This window comes from Onychostoma macrolepis, chromosome 06 (genome assembly GCF_012432095.1).
Source record: "Onychostoma macrolepis isolate SWU-2019 chromosome 06, ASM1243209v1, whole genome shotgun sequence".
Lineage (NCBI taxonomy): Eukaryota > Metazoa > Chordata > Actinopteri > Cypriniformes > Cyprinidae > Onychostoma > Onychostoma macrolepis.
In genome coordinates, this window is record NC_081160.1 from 9,898,673 (window position 1) to 9,923,167 (window position 24,495).

General features: G+C 36.3%; 2 protein-coding genes across 4 annotated transcripts in view; both read left to right on the forward strand.

Annotated features, from left to right (window-relative positions):
* Window positions 1–5: 5 nt before the first annotated feature.
* dph3 (diphthamide biosynthesis 3) lies at window positions 6–2,314 on the forward strand. Of its 2 annotated transcripts, none has more exons than XM_058780305.1 (3): window positions 6–236; window positions 586–660; window positions 1,944–2,314. In XM_058780305.1, the coding sequence occupies exons 1-3, from the start codon at window positions 129–131 to the stop codon at window positions 2,010–2,012; spliced, it is 252 nt and encodes an 83-aa protein (XP_058636288.1). In that variant the 5' UTR covers window positions 6–128; the 3' UTR covers window positions 2,013–2,314. The 2 variants fall into 2 exon arrangements, with proteins under 2 accessions (XP_058636288.1, XP_058636287.1); XM_058780304.1 differs by having other exon boundaries at window positions 15–236; window positions 1,938–2,314.
* Window positions 2,315–5,263: 2,949 nt separating this feature from the next.
* nck2b (NCK adaptor protein 2b) overlaps window positions 5,264–24,495 on the forward strand; it is a 44,772-nt gene continuing 25,540 nt past the window's right edge. The window contains exon 1 of one of the 2 annotated variants that reach the window (XM_058779772.1): window positions 5,264–5,516. The gene's annotated coding sequence lies outside the window, so the exon portion shown is untranslated. Of the gene's footprint in view, window positions 5,517–23,753; window positions 23,847–24,495 lie in introns of those variants that run through there. The other variant, XM_058779773.1, reaches the window with a different exon arrangement.

Consider the following 24,495-nt stretch of genomic DNA (forward strand, 5'->3'; position numbering starts at 1 on the left):
CTAAATTGTGAACAGCGTTTTGTTGTAAGTCGCTGTTTGACAACGTCAAAATTGTGCGCCACTTATGGCACAGCGGGCGCATGTTGAATCAGCACCGGCGAGGCCGTTTAACTAGTAACTGATCTAAAATGACGGTGTTTCACGACGAGGTTGAAATAGAGGATTTTGAGTATGATGAAGAAACAGAAACATATTATTTTCCTTGTCCATGTGGCGACAGATTCGCGATAACGAAGGCAAGTGTTTTTCTATTGGAGCATCAGAATGTAAACAGTCATAACTTGACATTATCGCTTTCTTACATTTATAAACATGTGTATTTATTTATATGTCATTTATATGAAGAGTTTTATTTGAATTTGTTTAATCAGTGTTACTTTTAATGGATGTATTTTTGGAATAGTCTAAAGAACTACTGCGGAACTACAAGATAATAACCCAGAAAAAAGAAACTGCCACTTTAGTGATTTAATAATATACATGTGTGCATTTACTCAGGAGGTGTCAGTGTATAACTAAGTGCCAAATATTTTTTAGGTGAACTAAATAGTATTTTGTTAAAGGGAAACTATATCTGTTTTTCAGGAGGATCTTGAGGATGGTGAAGAAGTGGCCACCTGTCCGAGTTGCTCACTTATAGTAAAAGTAATCTATGATAAGGTAGGACGTTTAGTATGTTCTGGTATTTGTGTATAGACAACTTGGCTTGGCTATTTTTGTTTCAGATTGCAAAAAATTAAGAATCATTTAAAAACACTCACATTAGAGTCATCTTGTTTGATTGCCTTGTCTGTAAATAAATTAAAAATTATAATAATAATTAAAAAAAAAAACAAGTTACATAGCTATGTCTGGTAACTATTTTGTAACCATATAATTATTAATGTTCTTGATTTATTGTAGAAATAATGTTTATTGTATGTATTCTTGTATAATGATGAAAATTAAATTAAACATTCACTTAAGTTAATTTGAAAATGTAAGGATTATAGCTAATAAATATTTATTAATGATTGTGGGGAAACAGCTATTTACAATACACTGAGATTTAATTTCTGTAGAAAGGCCTCAAAAATACATTCTTACAGTATTCCGTTACTGTGATTACTTAATGATCTCTGATAACATTTGATCTGTTTTAAAGGTTGGCTAAATTATGAGAATTGTGTTCAGAATCATGTTAGTTTATTAAGTCTAAAATATACAATATTTGTTTAGTTTAAATATTTTTATTAGAAATGTTAGCAGACAGTCACGTTTTTTAAATCCAAACGTGTAAAACTTACATTTTAACAAATAAATGAAAATGAAAATGAAAAACAAACAATAGTCATGAAAATAATAATTGAACAAAAAATTTAAATACATTTCCCCCCACCCAAAAACTTGACCCATAAGTGCTATGCTATCCAGTGGTAAAAGTAGGTACTGAATGCATAATAAACATATATTAATCACAAGTTTCTAGAAAGAAAATAAAAGGGGACCAAATTTTTTTCAAATAACAAAATCTTGTCTATTAAGGTAGCGGTTCCCAATCCCAGTCCTCGTGCCGGTGATGTCCACTTCGCAGGGCACTTATGGTCGAATAGAACAAACGCTACGTGATAAGAGATACATGTGGAATATGGCGAGCGGGGGGCGCGAGGACTAGGATTTGGAAACGCTGTTTTAGGTTATACCTAATTCTTTCCAGATTCCATCAACTCTGTCAGCCGTAATTTAAGAGTTGGAACTTATTTTTTCTTCCAAAACAGAAGGATAAGTTTTTTTTGGCAGAGATCAACCCATATGAAACAAATTGTTGTTGTACCCGTGTAAGTCTCAAAAATTATTCGGAAACTCCAAATATAATTAATATAGGATCTGGTTCAATAGGAATGTCTAATGTATCTGAAAAAACTTGGAATATTTTGTTTAATTTTTTGTTGTTGTAGGAGCAGTTCATGTGTGGAGAAGTAATTGAAGCACCAAAAACATCAGAAAACAAACTGGAGCTGGCCCAGAGTTGAGAGATAGACATCAACATGACTCTTGACCTGATCCTTTGCGCTGATAATGGACTTAATATGCACATCTGTCATTTTACAGTTACTCACTACATATGGAGATCTTTTGTGAGGATACTGACCACATGGACTTGATACATTTAGCACCAATATTTTGCACACAAGTTACTATTCTGTTAAAGTTATTATTTATTTTAATTTTTTTTAACTTTAAAAAATATGCCCTGTTCTTGCTTGAAAATACATTTTCAGGAATTGAGAACATCTGGAGTTTGATTACGTTGTATAAAGACTTGTATATAATACTGAAAGACTGGACCTCTTCATTGTCAATAGGGTGGTTTTTGGTTCTGTGTAATTTTGGTGCTAGTCCCGATTTATTTATTTTTTACTTTTTTCCAAGTCTGTCCTTTTTATTTTTTATTTTTTAACTAAGAATGTCTTAGAATAAAATTCAGAAAATTCCCCACAAGATTCTCCCCATTGCCCCCTTTCCCTCACTGCAGGATACTAAATTTTTCAGGATAGCATACAATGTTTAAAATTATTTTCCAAGCCTTGAAAAATATGAAATAGAAGACACAAAATTCAAGGAACAAACAAAACAACTCTACCAGTCGATAAAAAGTTCAAGCAAATTCTTCAATGTGTACTTCTTGGCATTACTTATGGACACCAGGGGTCGCTATTTTTCAACAAAAAGATAAAACGTACAGAAAAATTCTCAAACTGTATTAGTTATGACACCAAATACAGAATTAATGTGAATTTGTTTCTAATTAAACATTGACGTGCCTCAAGAACAAAATGTGAATGTCCTATTATGGCCCAAATGTAAATACAAATGACTGCAAACCTATAGCCTAAATCAAAAACTCAATAGTGCAAATGGTTTATAGTTTTTATACCATAAATTATACCCCCTTCTGGGTCCTCTCAAAAGCAACTTCTAAACTGTCTTTTGCATGGTTGAGCCAAACCTGGACTAGTGCCCTGAATGAATCCTTTTAGTGTTTCCATCCGGTATATTCACAAATCATAATTTGGCTTTCATTGATTTCCTGTCGTCTAAATTTTGCCATTTGGCTTGTCAGCAGCCAGCTTTGGTGTGTGCGTTTGTGTGTGTGTGTGTGTGTGTGTGAGTGAGAGAGAGAGAGAGAGAGAGAGAGACAGCAGTTGTCTGTCCTTCAGATGATATTGAAAGGCCCATCTCTCTGATGACTGTGGCATCCCTCATGAGCCAGCAGCAGGAATACTGCACTCAGTCAATAGCATTTTAACTCACTCTCTCACTGAGCTGATCAGGGAAAGGATATGGGCTGCCAACCACACACACACACACACACACTCCTGTCAGTACAGAGAGAATCCCTGAATAAAAAGAGTCAAGGTCAAGGATGATCATGTTCACACAGACGCCAACAATATGACATAAAGCAGATGGTCATGTAAAAGCAAACACTATTTTCATTAATCATGTGGCCTCTTTCTCACTAACATTTGCTGTGACATATTTACAGTTTTCTCACACATTAATTGCTTTAAACTATAAACACAACTCAATCTTTTTTGACAAAAACTTTATTTTTAAAACTGTATAGTCCTTCCAACTTTGCTATCAAATGCATTGCAGACTAAAAACGATAGATCATTGCCTTTTAGTTGAATCGGATTTTTAGAACAACGAATTGTGAACTTCATAACATAATACTTCTGTACTATACATTGATTGCAGAAATATTCAGGTAAAAAGATTAATACAATTTTAAACAATTCCTGAACACAGTTTTGGTTTTGTGTTTACAATATTGTTTTAGGAAAATGAAGCCTTAAAAATGTAAATTAACAAACACATCATCAAAAACATTCCTGAATGTACTACTGTAACTGAACTGAATTTTAAAAAATGTTTAAAAATGACCAAATGGCATGCAGAAAGAGAGGGAAAAAACAGATTCTATACTGTCACATGGCATTTATTCTGAAACAACATTAAGAATCTCAAAATGATACATTATGAATGAAAATATTCCTGAATGTAAACTGAACTGAATGACAAATTGCTTAAAAATGATCAAATAGGCCTAGAATACAGAAAGAGGAAAAAACAGTAACATGGCATTTATTTTGAAACAGCATTAAGAATTGCAAACTTATTGATATGTGATTCAGTATGAATGCCAAGGTAACATTCTCACATACATATTTCTCACATTTTTTTAATATATATATATATATATATATATACAGCAGTGTCCAAAATGATTAGAACACTAGTGTTTTCACCAGCTAAAAATGATTTTAAGTCAGTTATTTCTATCTTTTGCTGTATCCGTCAGTAGGAAATATCAGTTTACATTTCCAAACATTCATTTTTCCATTAACTGTAATAATCCAGTGAGATTTCTGTTTGCACAAGGAGTCTGACAGCAGCCAGTGCTCCACACAGAGATCTGATCTGATCATCATCCAGTCTGTCTGGAATCACATGAAGAAACACAACAAACTGAGACAGACTAAATCCAGAAGAACTGTGACAACGTCTGCAAGATGCTTCAAGAGACCTACCTGCAAAGCTACTTGAAAAACTATGTGCAAGTGCACCTATAGTGCAAACTCTGCTTTAAACGCAAAGGAGGGTCACACAAATGTTGATTTAATTTAGTTAATAGAAGTTAATTGATGAAGAAAATCTTTTTATGACATTATTTTTGACAGCATCCTCATTTTACAGTATTTTTACACAAGTGCCTAAAAGTTTTAACAGTAGGCTACTGTAGCTTTGCAGGTAGGTTTCTTGAAGCATCTTGGAGACGTTGTCACAGTTCTTCTGGATTTAGTCTGTCTCAAATTTGTTCTGTTTCTTCATGTTATTCCAGACAGACTGGATGATGATCAGATCAGATCTCTGTGTGGAGCACTGGCTGCTGTCAGACTCTTTGTGCAAACAGAAATCTCACTGGATTATTACAATTAAAGGCAAAATTAGTTTGGAAATGTAAACTGATATTTCCAACTGACACACTACAGCAAAATATAGAGATAACTGACTTATAACCATTTTTTAGCTGGTGAAAATGCTAGTGTTCTAATAATTTTGGCCGCCACTGTATATGTACTGGGGGTCACATGGGTTGGTTGAGAGTCTGGGTGGGCTCGCACTGGTTTTTTATGAAACAGAAACAAACAATTAAGTTGGCAATACACGGCGATCTTGTATATTGCCTTTTGCTTTTGAGTCACGAACAGTGTTCGCCCAGGGCAGTCCAGCCCTGGCAGCGGTGACGTCATCGAGCGCTGGGCTGAGCAGCAGAGAGCGCGAGAGCGCTGCGGCGGAGTTCCTATAGGGCCTGCGAACGAAGCACTAGAGGACAACGACAAGCACGCTGAACGGGATTTTCCATCGCCCTCTTCTGAATGCACACACACCGAGGCTAATTGGGATAAAGGTCGTTTCCATCCGCATCCCTTCGTTTCCCCCGAACTGTCCAGAGGCAACCTGTAAAGGTAAGGAACGGCGAGCGCGTAAACTTGGTGCGTGAGCGTGTGTGGCAGCTTTACGGGAGGTGTATTCGGTGTTTCGTGGTTCGCTGTGATAGACGTTTCGAGAGAAAGTCTAGCCGAGAAGCGAAAGCTTTTTTAAAATCGCTTAAGACTCTTAAAGTCATACAGTGATTTTGTCTTGTGAATTTGCCGCTGGTTAAATACTGAATGAAGCTTTTGTGTGCCCACACCAGTACAATAGCAGCGAGGTCAGTAAGAATCGAGTCTTCGAATCTTTCTTTGCGATTCAGAGCGCAGAGCTGTTGTTATGGTACCGCAACCAGCTGACTTTTTTTGCGACATTGTTATTGTTTTTTTTGTTTTGTTTTTCTGAGACATTGTGCAACACCACATGGCAGAGTTGAAAATATTTTTTCCCCGCAAAAAGCATATATATATATATATATATATATATATATATAGATATAGATATAGATATATATAGATATATATGACAACCAGGCCTAATTATTATGGTACAACAATAAAACATATTATTATATGTACATTATTATAACTATTTAAATAATTTTATGGCTTAACCTGTTTGGTTGCATACATTTTCAGCACAGTCTAAACTATTTCTAATTAAATTATGTATTGAGTCTTACCAGACGATTTGTTATTTAGTTGTCAGCATCAAGCTTTTCATCATAAAAATAATTTTAAAAGTCAGTTCACCCCAAAATAAACATTCTGTAGTCATTCACACCGTCATTTCAGTCCTGTATGCATTGATCGTACTGTTGTGTTAATGCTGTTGCCTGGTGTTGTTGGTGTTTATGGACCAACCAAAAGGAACTGGTCTGTGGGCCTTACAGTTAAGGTAGAAAAGTTTGAATATTGGATTACAGTATCGGTCCATAATCTCTGTCTGCCTCTCTCTTCAGTGTCTGTTACTCAGTCTCTACCCTCCTGTGATATTTCTGTGGAAAGGGAGCATCCTTGTCTCTCTCTGCAGGATTCTAGGCAGTGTGCATGCCAGAGATAACAGAATTGGACCGTTTCTCTGAATCCCGTAATTCTCTCATTTCCTAAGAACAGGTCAAGCATAATGAACTGGCACTATTTCCCTTGGTATTTTCACTCGTTGGCTGCAGTCGATAGTGGAAATCCGGTTGGTTATACATGCATTATGTCAATATTACAGTATGAGTGTGCTAAATTGGTCAGCTATGTCTTTTTAGTGGATCTGATTTACTCTCTCTCACACTGCATCAGATGCCATTTAGGATACTGCCAGCCAGAGAGATAGTTTAAAGTGCCACTCATGCATTAGAGAGATTTTGGTTTTTTTTTTTTTGGATCCCCTCAGCAAGCAACAGCAAATGAATTATCTATGGCTCTTAAGAGAATCTATTACAATTATGAATTTACCTGAAATGTGACATAATAATCAGATTATTATTTTTTTCTTACATGGAACAGTTTATTGAACCTTTAGGAAAAAGGCTTTTATTGCTCCTATCGTATGAAGCTCATACTCATTTTATTCAGAGGCCCAAAGTGGGCAAAAATATGCAGTTGCTGATAAATGGCCAAAAATCTAATTTAAATCAAGGAGATCTTTATAACAGTATAACAGACTACTTACATAAAATGCATAAAAATATTAGTTATCACTCTATATCTGCCTTTAAAATATCCTAATGTTTTTAGAATTATACTAAAAGGTCTTTTACTTCCTAAAAAAGTTTAATCTATCATATGACAGAATGCATGTAGTAGATTGTGTGCAACAAGTTCTTCAGCAAACTTTTGATCATGTCGATAATTTAGAGGCTTTACAAGTTTGAGTATATAGGCTTTATTTGATTTAACTGAACTGGTTCTCAGATCCATATCCACCAATGTAAATACTGAAGTTTTCACTGTCAGGATCCTCTTTGGTCAAAGGAGTGTGTGAAAATGATTATGCTCTCCTGATGTGCTTATAACTGTTTCTGGTCTCTGTTGGGGTCAGCTCTGCCAAAAATAACATCCTCTCTCCAGGGTTGAACTCTGGAATCTTGCCCCATAATAGTTTAATTGCTGATCATGAAACAGCATTTCACAGCCTTTGCTATTGATCTCAGATTATAGCAATAAATTGGTCCACACACCATAGATGGTTCGATCCCTGAAAATTTTTGACCTGGAATTAAATGACACAGTGTGGTAGAAAATGAATGATTTGAAGCGTTTAGTGTACATTGTAAATTGTAAATTTTGTCGTCATTAAGGAATTTTTCTTTACAGTCTTATCCTTTCCCCCATGCAGAGCAGGAACAGAGCAATTTGCAGCTCAGCATGGATGATGCATATTTTATTAACAGTCAGGGAAAATGTAGCATCTCAATATTTCATCAGTGCACAGCTTGTCATCGGTGCCAGGAAAAAGTATGAAGCCCTCCAAAAATAGGCTCTGTTAAAAGTTACCGTGAGGAGGACAAATTACATGAGTTGCGACTCCGTGTTTCTGACAGGGCATTATTAAAACTCTGGATCTCCAGAATAAGCCCCTGCTGAGCAGTGATCTCGGTAAAGACCTTGAGAAAGGTACCTAACTTTGGACACTTTTTTTTTTTTTTTTTTTTACTTTGGACACTTTTTGTGCAGCTCAAAATAATTGGAATAGAAAGACAGCATTAAAGAAACAAAGAAGGAAAGGATTGTTGATGTTCTTTTTCTGATTTCGAATAGTCATCTCAGGTCATGCAAAATCGAGGACTGCTTAATGTGGCAGGTTATACAATGTCTGTGTGTTTTGACTTCATGTAATGTGTATGATTCTCCTATGTTCCAACATGACTGACAGTGCAATTTATGTTATTAAACAGATAGTCAAGGTCTTTGGCCACTGTGCCACATCTCCCACAATTTGAAAATATTTATACAACCCTGCATGGTGTGGACGTTGTGCCCCTGAATATGCACCCAATTGCCCATGTGATTAATCCTGCTCTGTAGCAAATATATCTAATGACAGGGGCTTAAAGGAATTTTCTGGGTTTAACAAAAGTTAAGCTCAATCGACAGCATTTGTTGCATGTTGATTTTGACTCAACTCTCTGTTTATTTGGGGAAAAAAATGGAGGAACTTATGGCACGCCATTTTTGGAAGCTTATTAATTTACCACTTACATCAATTCTTCTATTAAAACTAGTGTATCGTTTTAGGTGTAAAGTTGTTTAACTCTGCAAAGCATATGAAAAAATAGTCATATTTTTTTAAATCATATTTGATACAGGCTATGGCTCATATAGTATGATATATGAGAAGCTCATATTCAAGGAGAGGGGAAAAACATCACAAATTAACAAGGCCCAACCTGAGCAAAAATATACAATTTGGTGCATATTTATAATGATGATATTTGTAAGATTTTACATTTTTATCTTTGTAATTCTGAAGTCAATGAGATCTTTATAACTGTATAGGAGACTACTTACACAAAATCATCATTCATCAATTTTTCTTTTTTTAATATAAGTTTTGACATGATATCTCTCTAAATGTCTAGTGAGTAAGATGATATTTAAATGCTTAATTTTTATTGTGAGGGGCAAAACATATAGCAATGCAGTACAATGATTGAGAGATGTAAAAATAAATGTTTCTCCTGATGTATCATAATTTGATACTTAAATTTTAGCATTCTAAAAACTGTTTTTGTACTGTAAGCTGCTGCTTAAATAACTTGCTGTTGGTTAACCAAACCACCACATGTCTTTAATGTGAGGAAGTGGTGATATTCTCTACAAATTATAGGATTTATGTGAGATTTTAAATCTCAGCTAGAGACATACATGTAGTTGCCAGAATCATGGCCAGAATGCTTGATTTACATTTAGTCATTTAGCAGATGCTTTTATCCAAAGCAACTTACAAATGAGGACAATGGAAGCAATCAAAATCAACAAAAGAGCAATGATATGCAAGTGCTATAACAAGTCTCAGTTCGCTTAACGCAGTACACGTAGCAAGGTTTGTTTGTTTTTGTTTTTATTATATAATAAATAAAAAGAAAACAGACAGAATAGAAAAAGAATAGAGCAAGATGGTGTTAGAGGCCTTTTTTTGCTTTTGTTAATTGTATAATAAATAAAAAGAAAACAAATAGAATACAAAAAGATTAGAAAAGCTAGTGTTAGTTTTTTTTTAAAGAATGGAATTAGAATAGAGAGAGCTATAGAGATTTATCCATTGTGTATAGCTGTAGATAGGCTCTTATCTTCTCTGTTAAGAGGCAAGTGCAGATGCAGCGATTTCCCATGTTTGACCACGCCATCATGACTACAAAAAGAACATTTTCTAAGAACAGGTAGATTTTTCCTTTCTCTTCGTCATTGACACTCTTATTTGTCATTGACTCTTGAACCAACTCTTGAAGTCCTGTTTCTAAGAGCAAGCCTGTCACATTATGGTGTCTTCATTAACTAAATGGCAGTTTATATGCTGCAGCTGTACTATTCTGATTGTTAAACAGAAGTTGTCTTTTTTGTCATTTGGGTTCAAATGGTGTGTGGTGCATCTGTTTACAGGAACAGCAGTCTATCCAGCACGTCAGCGTGCAGTGTGAGCTGAATAAATTGATTAATAAGTATAGACATTAGTAGAACTTTGTTTGTGAGTGAAATATGGCTACTGTTGTCATAGCTGTCAGTTTTCCTTGTAATAGCAACTAAGATGATCTGTCTAGTTTAATAGACAAGACATTCTCCTGTGGTTTCATTTCATCTTACATTTACCGTTTCTCATATTTCATAATAAGCTGTTGTAGAAGGAAGACAGACTACTGCAGAGAGATGTTTGAGGTCAGAACAATTACAGAGAGAGCTGTTTTCCATTGCATTATTGGTTACCTTCTCATTTATTTCTTATTACTGTATGTTCAGGAAATTTACAATGTAGATTTATTTTAGTTAGTCAGTTCTGTTTGCTTTCACAGTTGAGGCATTTTTTTAATGGACCAAATTAGATACAATGTAATAAAAATTAATTATTTAGGACATGACGACAATGACAAGTGTAATAGAAGTCACGTGAACAAATTGTACGCTCATTGGTCTAAATGTTTGTGTGCTGTAATAAATTAAACTGAAAGGTTCATCAATCCTCCTTTTTTTACATGACATCTCATTTTTTAGCTTAATGTTTTTCATCAGTTTTTTGGGCTTCAGTGATGCGAAATATAAATGAATTATTCTGCATTAGTGCATGCAATGTTGAATTGCTACAGATTTGCACATTTTTTTCATGTTGACTACATTTGTGCAAATTTAGACGTATAGTGTTTTGGTTACATCAAGAGTTATCTCAACTTGCAGACACACATTTTTATGCTGTCATATTTTAGAGATGTCAGCTTGGTTAACCTGTTTTTACCCTTTTTTTGCACCAAGCTGGATGTTGGCAATCTAGAAATGTGTTTGTGTGACCACTCAACCAGAGGTGGCTCAGAATATGACTTAACTTTTGGATATGAGGAGGGCAAGATAAAGATATATGAGCAAAGGGGTTGAAAAAGAGCTCCTGTCTGACCATAAAACAGCTTGTCAAACAAAATTACAGCTTGTCTTGACTGCCTCTCTCTCACTCGTTTCTCACTCCCTCTTGGGTGTAAAGTGTTGGCAGGCTGCTAACTCTTTAAATGGCTTAATTAAGTAAGATAACCTTCGCTGCTTTCAGTGAAATAGGCAAGGACCTAATTTCCAGGTGCAAATTTATATCTTATCCTCTCTTGGTAAAGTTTGATAATGTAGAGGCCTGATCTGTGTTTTTGAGGAATGTGTGAAATAAATTGTGAGTCTACAAGCATCAGTTCACCAATATTTCATGAGTTTCACTTAACACTTTGTCCCAGTTTGTCTATGGTCATCATCTTCTCTTTGTTTTTGTTCTTTAAAAGGGGAAATGTTTTCTTTTTTGATAAATGATTTCTATTCATCTTTTTCTATTCTGGCTCAACATGGCCTCTTTTCATAGGAATCAAGTTCCCCCAGTGAAATGTCTCCGCTTTTCATAAATGGTCATTTAAACTAGGACAAGACTTAAATTTGATCTGTTTAACACTAGATATAACATTTAACTGCAGCAGGTTTGCAACCATAACTGTCTAAAATAACAGCATAATTAAAAACATAATAATTAAAAAGGGGTGCAAAAGCTTCATTATTAAACATAGCAGTTCTAATCAAAAAACTTTATGACCGTTTTAATTTAATTTGTGATTTGGTAGTGGTAGTTCACTGCTGGGTTCTTTTGCTGCAGTTCTTGTTTTAATGGTAATAATGATTTGTACATATTTCCCACTTCAGGTTTGTGGAAAGTTTCCTCATAAAAGATGCTGAGTATGGTCCTGTACCTTATGTCTTTTTCTCGGAAGAAAAATGAATGAGAAAAATGCTTCCAAAACCAAGACTTCTGAACAAGTTTGCAATCACTGATATGATCTGTAGTAATAGAAACCTATGTGGTTTTTATCTCAAACGCCTAAACACTTGCTGGAGTCTTGATTCCTTAAAGTGGAGAGAATGAAGATGTTTAAATGAAGCAGGCAGTGAGGGGCAGGAACCTTGATGGATGAGTGATGTTCTGATCACAGTGACTAGAAGAGTTCCAGAAGTTCAGTGGAAGCTTCTCGATGGCCCTACAGTCTTTTTTTTTTTTTTTCTCTATTTCCCCCCACAGGCGGCATCGCGCTCTTTTTACCTACTTGTGAAGTGTTAGACCAGACTAGAGTGAGAAGAATTCTTACCCAGTCTTGAATCATTCTTCTCTTCCTCTCTGTATCTTATTTTAGGCAGCTGATGTCTTCATTAGTTCACATTAAGAATTCACTAGATGTAAATTAGCAGTCTTTTTGCACATAATACATCTTTTCATCCATTTGTTCCATTTTGTTCATGGGTCACTTATCATTGCATGACTCATGCTGTATGGTTTTTTAAACGTTTACATGTGTATGCTGCACATTAAGTCTTTGCTGTGTGATCTCAGGCCAGTTGTTTATTTTTTCCCTGTTCTAAATGGTTTATTTTCCAGTGGGTTTCTTGGCTAGTATCTCATCACCGTTAAGAATATAATGTAATAACCTGTTGTATGTGCCAATCTGAGTAAAAAGACCCATTTCAGCTGGAGAACGAACATGCTTAAACCTGTGCTCAGTTCCTCTGAGTTCAGGCATGACTTGTTCTTTTCCATTGTTCAGTTATTAGCTTTCTTAATAATGAAACTGCGTGTCTTTTCTGATCACACAGGAAACAGAGGAGTGGGAGGAAGCCTGCAAACCATGTTTTGTCATCTGAATGTGTGTGCCACAAACACTTGTGTTTGTGTGTGTGTGGCACTTAAGCACTTCACTAAAATTATGTGAGTGGGATCCATAAGGACATTGAGCAGACAATCAATATGTTTAATGTCATTTGGTGGCACTTTTCATGAATATATATATATAGTGCCTTTCAAAAGTATTCATTTTTTTCACATTTTGTTATGTTGCTGCTTTATGTTAAATTGTTTTAAATTACTTTTTTCCCACATCAATCTGCACTCCATACACCATACTGACAAAGCAAAAACAGAATTGTCACAACTTTGTAATTTTTCTTTTAATAAGTACATTGCATAAGTATTCATACCCTGAACTAAATATTTAACTGAAGCACCTTTACAGTCTCAAGTCTTTTTTGTTTGATGCGACAAGCTTTGCACATCATCATTTGGCAATTATCTGCCATTCTTCTCCTCACCTCTTCACCTCTCAAGATCTGTCAGGTTGGATGGGGGCAGACGCACATTTCAGGTTTTTCCAGAAATATTTGATTAGGTTCATGCCCAGGCTGTGCTGGGCCACTCAAGGACATTCACAGAGTTGTCTATAAGCCACTCTCGCTGTGCTTAGGGTCATTGTTCTGTTGGAAGGTGAACCTTCTGCGCAGTCTGAGGTTCTGAATGCTCTTGACTGGGTTTTCATTAAGGCTATCTCAATATTTTGGTGCATTGAGCTTTTAATCCATTCCGACGGGTCCCTCAGTCCCTGCCGCTGAAAAACGGCCCCACAGCATGAGGCTGCTACCAGCACACTTGACTTTTGGGATGGTACTCTGCAAGTGATGAGCAGAGTTGGTTTCCTTCAAACATGATGCTTAGAATTGAGGTTCATCGAACCAGAGAATCTTGTTTCTTAGAGTCTGAGGGTCCTTTAGTTGCTTTTTTGTAAATTCCAAGTGTGTTTTCATGTGTCTTAACTGAAGAGAGGATTAAGCCATAAAGCCGAGATCGGTAGAGTGTTGCAGTGATGTTTGTCCTTCTGTAGGTTACTCCCGTCTGCATATATGATCATGGAGCTCAACTAGAGTGACCATCAGGTTATTGGTCACCACACTAACCAAAGCCCTTCTCCATCAGTTGTTTCAAACTTCTTCCATTAAGGGTAACAGAGACTGCATGCTTCTGTGAAACTTCAATGAAGCAGAATTTCCCCAGAATGTGTATTTAGCGTAAATTAATCAGGCTAGCTAAATTAGTGCCAAGTTACTTAAAAATACTGATATATTGAAAGTATTTATAAATATCATTAGTAAAAAAATTGATAAATATCATAAATTAAAAAAATAATAATAATTTGTGGTGATTTTTCTTACACCGACTGGGTGACAGGGTTATCATGCAGTAATAGAACTGCACAAATGTGGGAAAAGGCAAAATATTGTGTTTTTGGTCATTTTAAATTTTTTACTATAAGTTATTACATATTTTTGCAGGGTAGGGACATTAATTTACATTTATACATTTGAAACTAGGTACTTTTCATTAAATGTCACTGTTATGTTAAAAGTTTAACATTTCCATTAGTTCTCATCACACGGGCACACACACACACAAAAAAAAAAAAACATTTTAGATTTTGCCTGTAATGCCTAAAAAAAAAAAAGGCATTTGGTTTAAATTTAGCTTGTTTTGGGGTCTGTATGCTTGGTACTGTACGTCAGGCTGATTTAGAAATATTTATTAAACAACATAAAAAGGATGTGATTTTTGGATGTTTGTTGCCCACCCCACCACTTTCAGTATCTGTTTGGATTATTTAAAAGCTCCAGGGCTTGAACTTGCTTTTTGGATGCAAATAAAGTGCATTAGCACAACCACTAGTTTCCACTCTCATGTAACGGTACAAGCTCTCAGCTCAAGAAAAGTGCAAAACAATTATTGAACATATCACTCCAAGATAGGACCACAATCATCTGCACCTGCCTCAATATTTTAATGATTTACTGATTTAAACATCATCTCCTTGCTGGCCTGTATGGACTGGTTGGGTAAAGTTTGATAAATTAAAAATTAGGTACTGCTCTAAATGTCAGCCCACAGTTTGTTTGAATATCTTTCAGTGTTTATGGTAAAAATCCGTAGGAAGGTGGCATTAGCTGAAAAGGATGGCCGTGTGTTGCATGCGCCCTCTGACAGACCCTAAAACGTATTATTCTTAGTCATCCTTCTGAGAGCTGTGACGACAGTCACGACGTCTCTGAGTCACACACACTGAATCTTTACTCATTCAGATACTCTATATTCTTACGTACACATTCACGGTCAATCTGTTTGTGTTCAGAAACCATTGCTTTTAACTAGAGTTAGAAGGCAACATGTTCTGCCCTGGGGCTGTTGGTCTACTTTTGTCCCACTCTAGGCTGCAGTCATATGATCTTGAGTCAGTTAAACATTTGGTGCTTTTTGAGAGGAGACAGGAGAGAGGAGGTTGTGTGCAGCATGTGGATTGTCTGTTGGTTCCTGAGGAAAAAGAAAGTGATTCTAAAATTGACTAAAATCCCCATATCATTTTGCCACCTTAATCACCAAACATCTTATTTGAGGTGGGAATGGATGTTCTTCAAAAAAAGCAAATGGCAGCAGACAGTTTTGAACCTTCAAAATGTCAAACGTGAGATAAACATTTGAACAAAGACATGATTGCTCTCTTTCAAAGTGTAGTTGTTGTAATGTTCACTTTAACTTGTCTTTTATGCAAATGTAAGGGAAATTGCATATTGATTCCCTCCTGAAGATACACCGAAATTGGTCGTATTTGTTCAAATGAGCAAATTTACTCCTCTACAAACTGTTGCCTAGAGGAAGCCACCATTTGCCGTGTAGGCGCAAGACATTCAGTTCCAATTCGTGAACACATTCTGTTGACAAAGCTGACATAAACAAAGAGCAAGTGCCTAAAATCGTAGACAGTGTGCTTTAAAAAAAAAAAAAACTGCTGAAGCACTTAAAAAAAAAAAGTGTTTAAGCATTAGAATTATCATTTCTAGTTTTTCCACTTTGTGACCTGTGGATCATGAATTTAATCCAACTACTAAGTTTTTTAATTGCATCATTTTGATATTTTTTTCACATTTGTGACCCTGGACGACAAAACCGATGTTTTTAATAAATTGAGATTTATACATCATGTGAAAGCTGAATAAATAAGCTTTCCATTAATGTATGGTTTGTTAGGATCGGACAATATTTGGCCAAGATACAACTATTTGAAAATCTGGAATCTGAGGGTGCAAAAAAATCTAAATACTGAGAAAATCGCCTTTAAATTTGTCCAAATGAAGTTCTTAGCAATGCATGTTACTAATCAAAAATTAAGTTTTGATACATTTATGGTTGGAAATTTACAAAATATCTTCATGGAACATGATCTTTACTTAATATACTAGTGATTTTTGGCATAAAATAAAAATGGATAATTTTGACCCATACAATGTATTTTTGGCTATTACTACAAATATACCCCAGCGACTTAAGACTGGTTTTGTGGTCCAGGGTCACATTTGTAATTCTTCAAAAGCATTTTTCTCTTTGCTGTGAAGGACACAGATTCACATGCCGAACCGAACAAACATTCTGATAGTACGTTCGGTCAAAAATAACTATATCTCATGCTGTTGCCACTATAAACGCAGAAAAGCAGTCACATGTTTTCAAAATGGCGAGGTTTTTTGCAGAAAATAATTGACTGAATTGAATGATTCATTCCCTTAAAATATTCTTTGACAAATGTTTGCAGGAAATGTAGATTTACTTTGTTTTGCCCTCAAGTGAGGCATGTCACCCCAGTTTGATTCATTGGAATGTCCTTGGATTTAGAAGTTGTGGATTAAAAGCATTCAGTGGCAGATACAAATGAAGTGTTACGAACTCCATTTGGTGGGACTTTTCCGCTGTAGTGATCAGAGAGAGAGAGTGAGCAAGAGAGAAGGCACTGGTTAGTCTGAATTGTTGAACATGAAGGGAGTGTGTATTTTAACAAGACACTCCCGAGGAACTTAACTTCAAAGCTGTGTAAGCTTGTGACTGGAATAGAAAGAGAGGTATAAACCAGGCCCTGATGCCAAGAACACTCAACGTCTTCACTGTCTTTTTTACTTTACCGTTATGTTTTTTTTCCACTTTCTTGTATGTCCCTGCTGTACCTTCTGGTTCCTCCCACACTATCAACAACTTCTCTCAAATTCAGAGCTGTGATTAATGCTGTACATCCTCAAAGGAGCCGATAGGAAATAAGAAAAGAACTCTGAATGTTCACTTCTCACCACGTAAACAGTGTTGTTGTAGAGTTTCTTCACAAAACGTTTCATTTTTCTGTTCTTCCACTAACAAGATACCAGTGACCTCCTGTGTGATTAACAAATAATAACATCACAATTACTGTTTTACTGGAAGCAAAAGATGCAAATCAAGTACAAAGTAAATAAATATTGTGCCACTATCATGTAAATTGAGTCCAGGCTTTATACTTTTGTATGTAGTGTTTCCAACAGAGCTTTTTATAGTGAATGACAAACCTGTTTTTCAACTCATCGTTGATGCAAAAACAAACGGGATAGTTTGTGGAGTTTAATGTGCCGAGATAAGTTTTTGTCATTGTATCTGTGAATTCAGAAAAATTAAAACGGAACACACAGAATCCAGGAAGAAATACCCCCTCCCCCCTCCATCGGGCCCTAAAAATTAAATTTTTCAATTTTTCTCAAAAAGCTTTTTCTTTATTTGGAATAAATAAAAATAATCGGCAATTTTGTTTCCTTATGTGTCATCTAAGCTTCAAGCAGTGGAAATGCCTTCATATTAATTAGCAATATCCCATATCCTATGAATGCAGCGAAGCATTAGAGGCTGCAGACAAACAGAAAATTGATTCTCGACAGCTGTTTGTGACCTGAATGACAAGTACAGCATGGTCTTGGTTCCACATCGGCTCTTTCCCTCTGGTGCAGTTGCTGAGATTGTGACAGATTTGAAGTGCTCTCTTCCTTCCCCCTCTCAGCGTTCTGGATGGTATTGGGGTGTCAATCAAATTTGCTAGCTTTTTAGTTACCTGTTAGCGCAACAGTGCCATGAGGCTGTTGTCTGCACCTGCGTGATAGATCAGGATGGGAACGACACTGGCGCCAAGACGCTGCAGCTGGACCTTATGGGATCTGTGGTTTGAACTACCAGATTGGCAGTCAAGTATTAAACTGGGGAAACAGATTTTACATCCCTTGTGCATTAAATCCATGGGAATTTGGAAAGAGAACAGTAGCAGAGAGAGAAAATGCAGTGAGACAGAGATGAGAAGGAAAAGACAGGGTGAGATAGAGACCAGTGATTTCTCAACTAAAACAAATGTCAGTTTCTGTTGAAACAGAATAAAACGGACTGAAACAGATTGGAAAATACCCTTTATTTTACAGCAATTTTAAATTCAACAAATTCCCTCAGAGCTTTTAAATGTTTTTAAAGTTCACAGCCAAGAAACTTCACTTTTTCAAATACAACATTTAGTTGCACCTCTGAAGTGCTCATTGCTGTAGTCCTGGAACTTGTAAACATGCTTTTTTTGGTGAAATCCTGTGCACGCGAGGCAATCAGATTTAGAATTTCTGCTTCAAAAAAGTATTTCCAGTTTGTTGTGCCATGCGCATCAGATGGTTAGCGAGTGTGGTGCGGATGGTCTGTGGCTGTGACGTATGAAACCCCAAACCAAGGCAAGAAATAGACTCAGAGTGGAAACCTCAGACTGTGATGGAGTTGTCATATTAGGCTTGAAATAGAATATGAAGTTTACAGCTCATTGGACACTTTTACTCCAAAATGTACCGTTTTGGTTCTTTAAATGTGATATTAAGCCTCGTCTATCTTCACCCTCAGCTGTGATAATGTGTCAGGGGAAACCAGAGCCCTCCAACTTGTTTTTGTCAAAGATACGGATCTTGCCAGTGGTATTTATTTATTTATTTCTCTTTTATCTGTTGTGTTTGTGTGAACAGGCTGCACTTGGTAGCTGAAATGATAGTGTTGACAGTGAAAATTGGAGAGCAAGGAAAATGTTTCTTGCTATCATTCTTTTCCATTCATTCTACATGATGTAGAGTCAAGTGCTGAGCCAAATATGCTGGCTGATCTCTCTCTTTCTCTACCCCATTTTGCTAGGATGGTTCACCCAACAATGAAGATTGTCGTCATTATTTTTTATATGATTATTTTATTCCATTGGACAAGAAAGTAGATGTTTTAAAGAATGTTCATGCTGCACTTTTATATACAGCACAGCCAACACCATGACCAAAGGGTAAGGTAAAAAAAAAGAAAGAAAAATGTTGCCTTTTTAAAAAATTTTTTTAGTAAATTGATACTTTTACTCGGCAAGGAGGCATTAATCTAATGTAACATTAGATGTTTTTAATGCTACAAAAGATTTCTATTTCAAATGTATGCCGTTATTTTGAACGTTTATCATAGAACCCTGAAAAAAGTATCTCCATTTCCAAAAAAATATTAAGCAGCAATTTGATGGAAAAAAATAAGAAATGTTGCATAAAATGTTTCTATACACAGTTATTTTAAATTGTAAATGTATTTCTTAGTACACATTTTGATCAAATAAAATAAAATACTAAAAAAGTGTAAAAGCGCACCATACAACATGTGCACTATATTCCATACAAAATGTAAGTCACTGTTTGCTGAAAATCTTCACAAATGCCAAAATGAGATTTTAAGAGGTACAGCAGAGGGGAAGCATTTCATTTAATTATTATTTTTTAAAAGTTCAAATTTTTTTTTTTTTTTTAAACAAAAGTACTGGTTTTAAAATGTATCGCACAAGTCTTATAAACTACTTTTATAATATTTTATCTAGCTTTTTTTTAAGAGCTTGACAGCCCTAAGTACTCATTCACTCTCATTAAGAGTAAGTAACCTGAGCATCTTTATCTAGAACATCATCTTTCATGTTTCATGGAAAAAAAGTAAGTCATACGGGTTGTCAACAATATAAGGGTGAGTAAAGCGTGACCGCATTTTCATTCTTGGGTGAACTATAACTTTAAGGTTACTTTTCTGACTTCCTGTGTGTCACAGCTGGCCCATGTGGCCTCACTCTTCCCCTCCTTTCTCTGTTTTCCTCTCTCTTGATCCCTTCTTCCCTTCAGGGTCAAGGTTTTCCCAGAAACTGGGTTACAAGAGTGCACAGTCACATGGTCCAACTTGACCGCCTGAGCCCTGGAAAAAAAAAATCCAGATACACAAGTTACAGTCATTAACAGACACAAATGCACACATGAATAAAGGGGTCAAACACACATAAACACACACAGTTAACTGGCTGCAGTGAGAATTAGGCACTACTGCCAAAAATATGCAACAGGCCCCCTTCTCTTCCTATTTATTTCTTTCGCACTAGCCTAGTCACTATCCTTCAGCTCCTACACAACCCACAATGCAACATTTATGCTAATTATTTTCGTCACCTACCAACATGTCATGTGCGATACTGTACATGCCCTTAGCACGCACAAATACAGCACACCTGTCTGTGTGTGTTAAATAGACCACATCACAATTTTGAGCACTCCAGGGTGATTATGAACATGAAATTATCCAGCCATGGCTTCCTGTTTCACAGAAATATAAATAGGAGGGAAAACAAAGCCCAAATTCCCTTAATCATCCATCACAATGAGAAAAACCAAATAATATATTTCTGATGTGCAGCAAAAGATAATTGAGCTTCACAAATTAGTGAAGTGGCTTTAAGAAAAGAGCTAGAGCAGTGAAAATTCCCATTTCCACCATCAGGGCAATAATTAAGAATTTCCAATCAACATAAAATGTTACGAAACTGCTTGGAAGAGGACGTGTGTCTATATCGTCCTAATGCACGGTGAGAAGGAGAGTTTGAGTGGCTAAAGACTCTCCAAGGACCACAGCTGGAGAATTGCAGAAAATAGTTGAGTCTCGGGGTCAGAAAACCTTAAAAAGAATTTGTCAAACAGCACCTACATCACCACATGTTGTTTGGGAGGGTTTCAAGAAAAATTCTCCTCGCTCATCCAGAAACAAACTCCAGCATATTCAGTTATCAGACACGACTGGAACTTTAAATGGGACTGGCTTCTATGGTCAGATGAAACTTAAAAAATGAACTTTTTAGCAGCAAACACTCAAGATGGGTTTGGTGAACACAGGGATAAAAAGTACCCCATGTGTACAATGAAATGTACTGCTGTATTTTTGATGTTGTGGACCTATATTTCTGCTGGAGGTCCTGGACATCTTGTTTAGACACATGGCATCATGGATTCTATCAAATACCAACAGATAAAAAAATCAATAAGTGACTGACTCTGTTAGAAATCTTATAACGGGCCATGTTTGGATCTTCCAACCGTACAATAATCCAAACACAAACCTCAAAAACAACACAAAAATGGGTCACTGAGCACAAAACCAAGCTTCTGCTATGGCCATTCCAGTCCTCTGACCTGAACCCTATAGAAAATGAGTGGGGTGAACTGAAGAGAAGAAGCACCAACATGGAGCTGGGAATCTAAAGGGTCTGGAGTGATTCTGGATGAAGGAATGATCTCTGATTTCTTGTCAGGTGTCCTCTAACCTTATCAGGCATAGGAGAAAATTTTGAGCTGTTAAACTGGCAAATGGAGGTTTCAAAAAGTATTGAATAAAAGGGTGTCGTTAATTGTGGCCAATTTGTGCTCTGCACTTAACCCATCCAAAGTGCATACACACAGGAGTGAACACACACCCGGAGCAGTGTGTGTTCTGGGTGTATTGCCCACACCTGTTACTTGCCACAGGTGTGTCTAAATACAAATTACAGGAGCATCACATGCTTGAAAAGCAATTATTTCTTACAATTTTGACAAGGTGCCAATAATTTTGTCCAGTCGATTTTTGAGTTCTGTGTGAAATGTTATCAAGTTTGACTTTTCTTCCATTTTTTTTTTTTTTTGTGTTGTTGCAGTGCAAACAAAAACAATAAGCACGCGAATACCAAAACATTTGCAATTGGACCAATTTTCTGAGAGAAGTGTTGCATTTTCTGCCAGAATTGCAAGGGTGGCTATATATATATATATATATATATATATATATATATATATATATATAATATAGGTGCTGGTCATATAATTAGAATATCATCAAAAAGTTGATTTATTTCACTAATTCCATTCAAAAAGTGAAACTTGTATATTATATTCATTCATTACACACAGACTGATATATTTCAAATGTTTATTTCTTTTAATTTTGATGATTATAACTGGCAACTAAGGAAAATCCCAAATTCAGTATCTCAGAAAATTAGAATATTGTGAAAAGGTTCAATATTGAAGACACCTAGTGCCACACTCTAATCAGCTAATTAACTCAAAACACCTGCAAAGGCCTTTAAATGGTCTCTCAGTCTAGTTCTGTAGGCTACACAATCATGGGAAAGACTGCTGACTTGACAGTTGTCCAAAAGACGACCATTGACACGTTGCACAAGGAGGGCAAGACACAAAAGGTCATTGCAAAAGAGGCTGGCTGTTCACAGAGCTCTGCGTCCAAGCACAGTAATAGAGAGGCGAAGGGAAGGAAAAGATGTGGTAGAAAAAAGTGTACAAGCAATAGGGATTACCGCACGCTGGAGAGGATGATGAAACAAAACCCATTCAAAAATGTGGGGGAGATTCACAAAGAGTGGACTGCAGCTGGAGTCAGTGCTTCAAGAACCACTACGCACAGACGTATGCAAGACATGGGTTTCAGCTGTCGCATTCCTTGTGTCAAGCCACTCTTGAACAACAGACAGCGTCAGAAGCGTCTCGCCTGGGCTAAAGACAAAAAGGACTGGACTGCTGCTGAGTGGTCCAAAGTTATGTTCTCTGATGAAAGTAAATTTAGCATTTCCTTTGGAAATCAGGGTCCCAGAGTCTGGAGGAAGAGAGGAGAGGCACACAATCCACGTTGCTTGAGGTCCAGTGTAAAGTTTCCACAGTCAGTGATGGTTTGGGGTGCCATGTCATCTGCTGGTGTTGGTCCACTGGGCTCTCATAACACCTGAGCAGTGCCACAGACTGATCGACTCCATGCCACGCCACATTGCTGCAGTAATTCAGGCAAAAGGAGCCCCAACTAAGTATTGAGTGCTGTACATGCTCATACTTTTCATGTTCATACTTTTCAGCTGGCCAAGATTTCTAAAAATCCTTTCTTTGTATTGGTCTTAAGTAATATTAAAATTTTCTGAGATACTGAATTTGGGACTTTTCTTAGTTGTCAGTTATAATCATCAAAATGAAAAGAAATAAACATTTGAAATATACCAGTCTGTGTGTAATGAATGAATATAATATACAAGTTTCACTTTTTGAACGGAATTAGTGAAATCAACTTTTTGATGATATTCTAATTATATGACCAGCACCTGTGTAGATATATATATGCACAACCTGATATTGCCAAGTGCAACGTGTTCCTGGGTCAACATCTTTGTTGACCCTGGAACAACATGGTGATTAACCAATCAGATTTCAAGAACCAGTTTATAATTTTTGTGAAGTTTAGGATTACAATCTGTGTTTGGTGCCTGTACATCAGTGTAATTCATCTATCAGTTCCTCTGATTTTAGGGATTACTCATGGGTAAGATTAGGTTTAGGTGTAGGAATATGGTTATTATTATTACACACATATATTATTTATATGTATATATGTGTGTGTGTGTGTGTATACACATACACATGTATATATATACACACACACACACACACACACACATATACATATAAATAATATATGTGTGTAATAATAATAATTATTATTATTATAATAATAATAATAATAATTATTATTATAATAAATACTTCCAGGTCGTATATATATATACCTGTGTGTAGGATGATGGCCGATTGAGGTGAATCCCTGGAACTTTTTCCCCCGTCGAAAAAGGCGAAGTCTGCCGTATGGGAATTTATCGGGTAACGTAGACTAATCATGTTCCGTACACAATGATGTTCCATACAGATGCCGTTTTGGCGCCGATCGCTAAATAAATACTTCCAGGTCGGACACAAACGATATATCTGTGTCGTCTTCATTTCTCCCTCTTTCACCCTCAATCAAGACAGAGACCCATTCGCCGGTTGTTTTAGTGTTGAAATAAATACTATTTGGCTTGCTACCGAGGCAGATAACATACCTAATTAACTAGCTAACTTCAGCTAGTTTCCTCCCTCACGTTACCTCACAGAGCAGGGAATAGCAGACTAAAGTACTACGTTTCTGCGATTTAGTACAATAAATGTAGCTGGTATCACGTCTATAATTTTAAGCCTCCTGCCATTGTTTACATCTATTCAAAATCACGTCATTTAAAAAAGAAACAAACCGCTGGCTCAGTTGTCTTTGCCACTGTTTGAGTATTATACAGACTAGAGAGACCGTGTGTGTGTGTGTGAGAGAGAGACACGCTCGCGCTCTCTCCTTATGTGTATGTGCACACATCTTTGTACCTCACCGCTCATAACTTGGACAGAAAGATGAATGTGTAGAAAGTGAGCATATCTCCAAAAACCTTGTTGAGCTGCAGGTTTAATGACTGCATTTTTTATTTTCTGTAAAAAAAAA

Coding starts and splice junctions, on each gene's coding strand:
- dph3 (XM_058780304.1), top strand. CDS start 129: ATGACGGTGTTTCACGACGAGGTTGAAATAGAGGATTTTGAGTATGAT. Junction 237..585: donor ACAGATTCGCGATAACGAAG/GCAAGTGTTTTT, acceptor TCTGTTTTTCAG/GAGGATCTTGAGGATGGTGA. Junction 661..1,937: donor TAAAAGTAATCTATGATAAG/GTAGGACGTTTA, acceptor TTGTTGTTGTAG/GAGCAGTTCATGTGTGGAGA.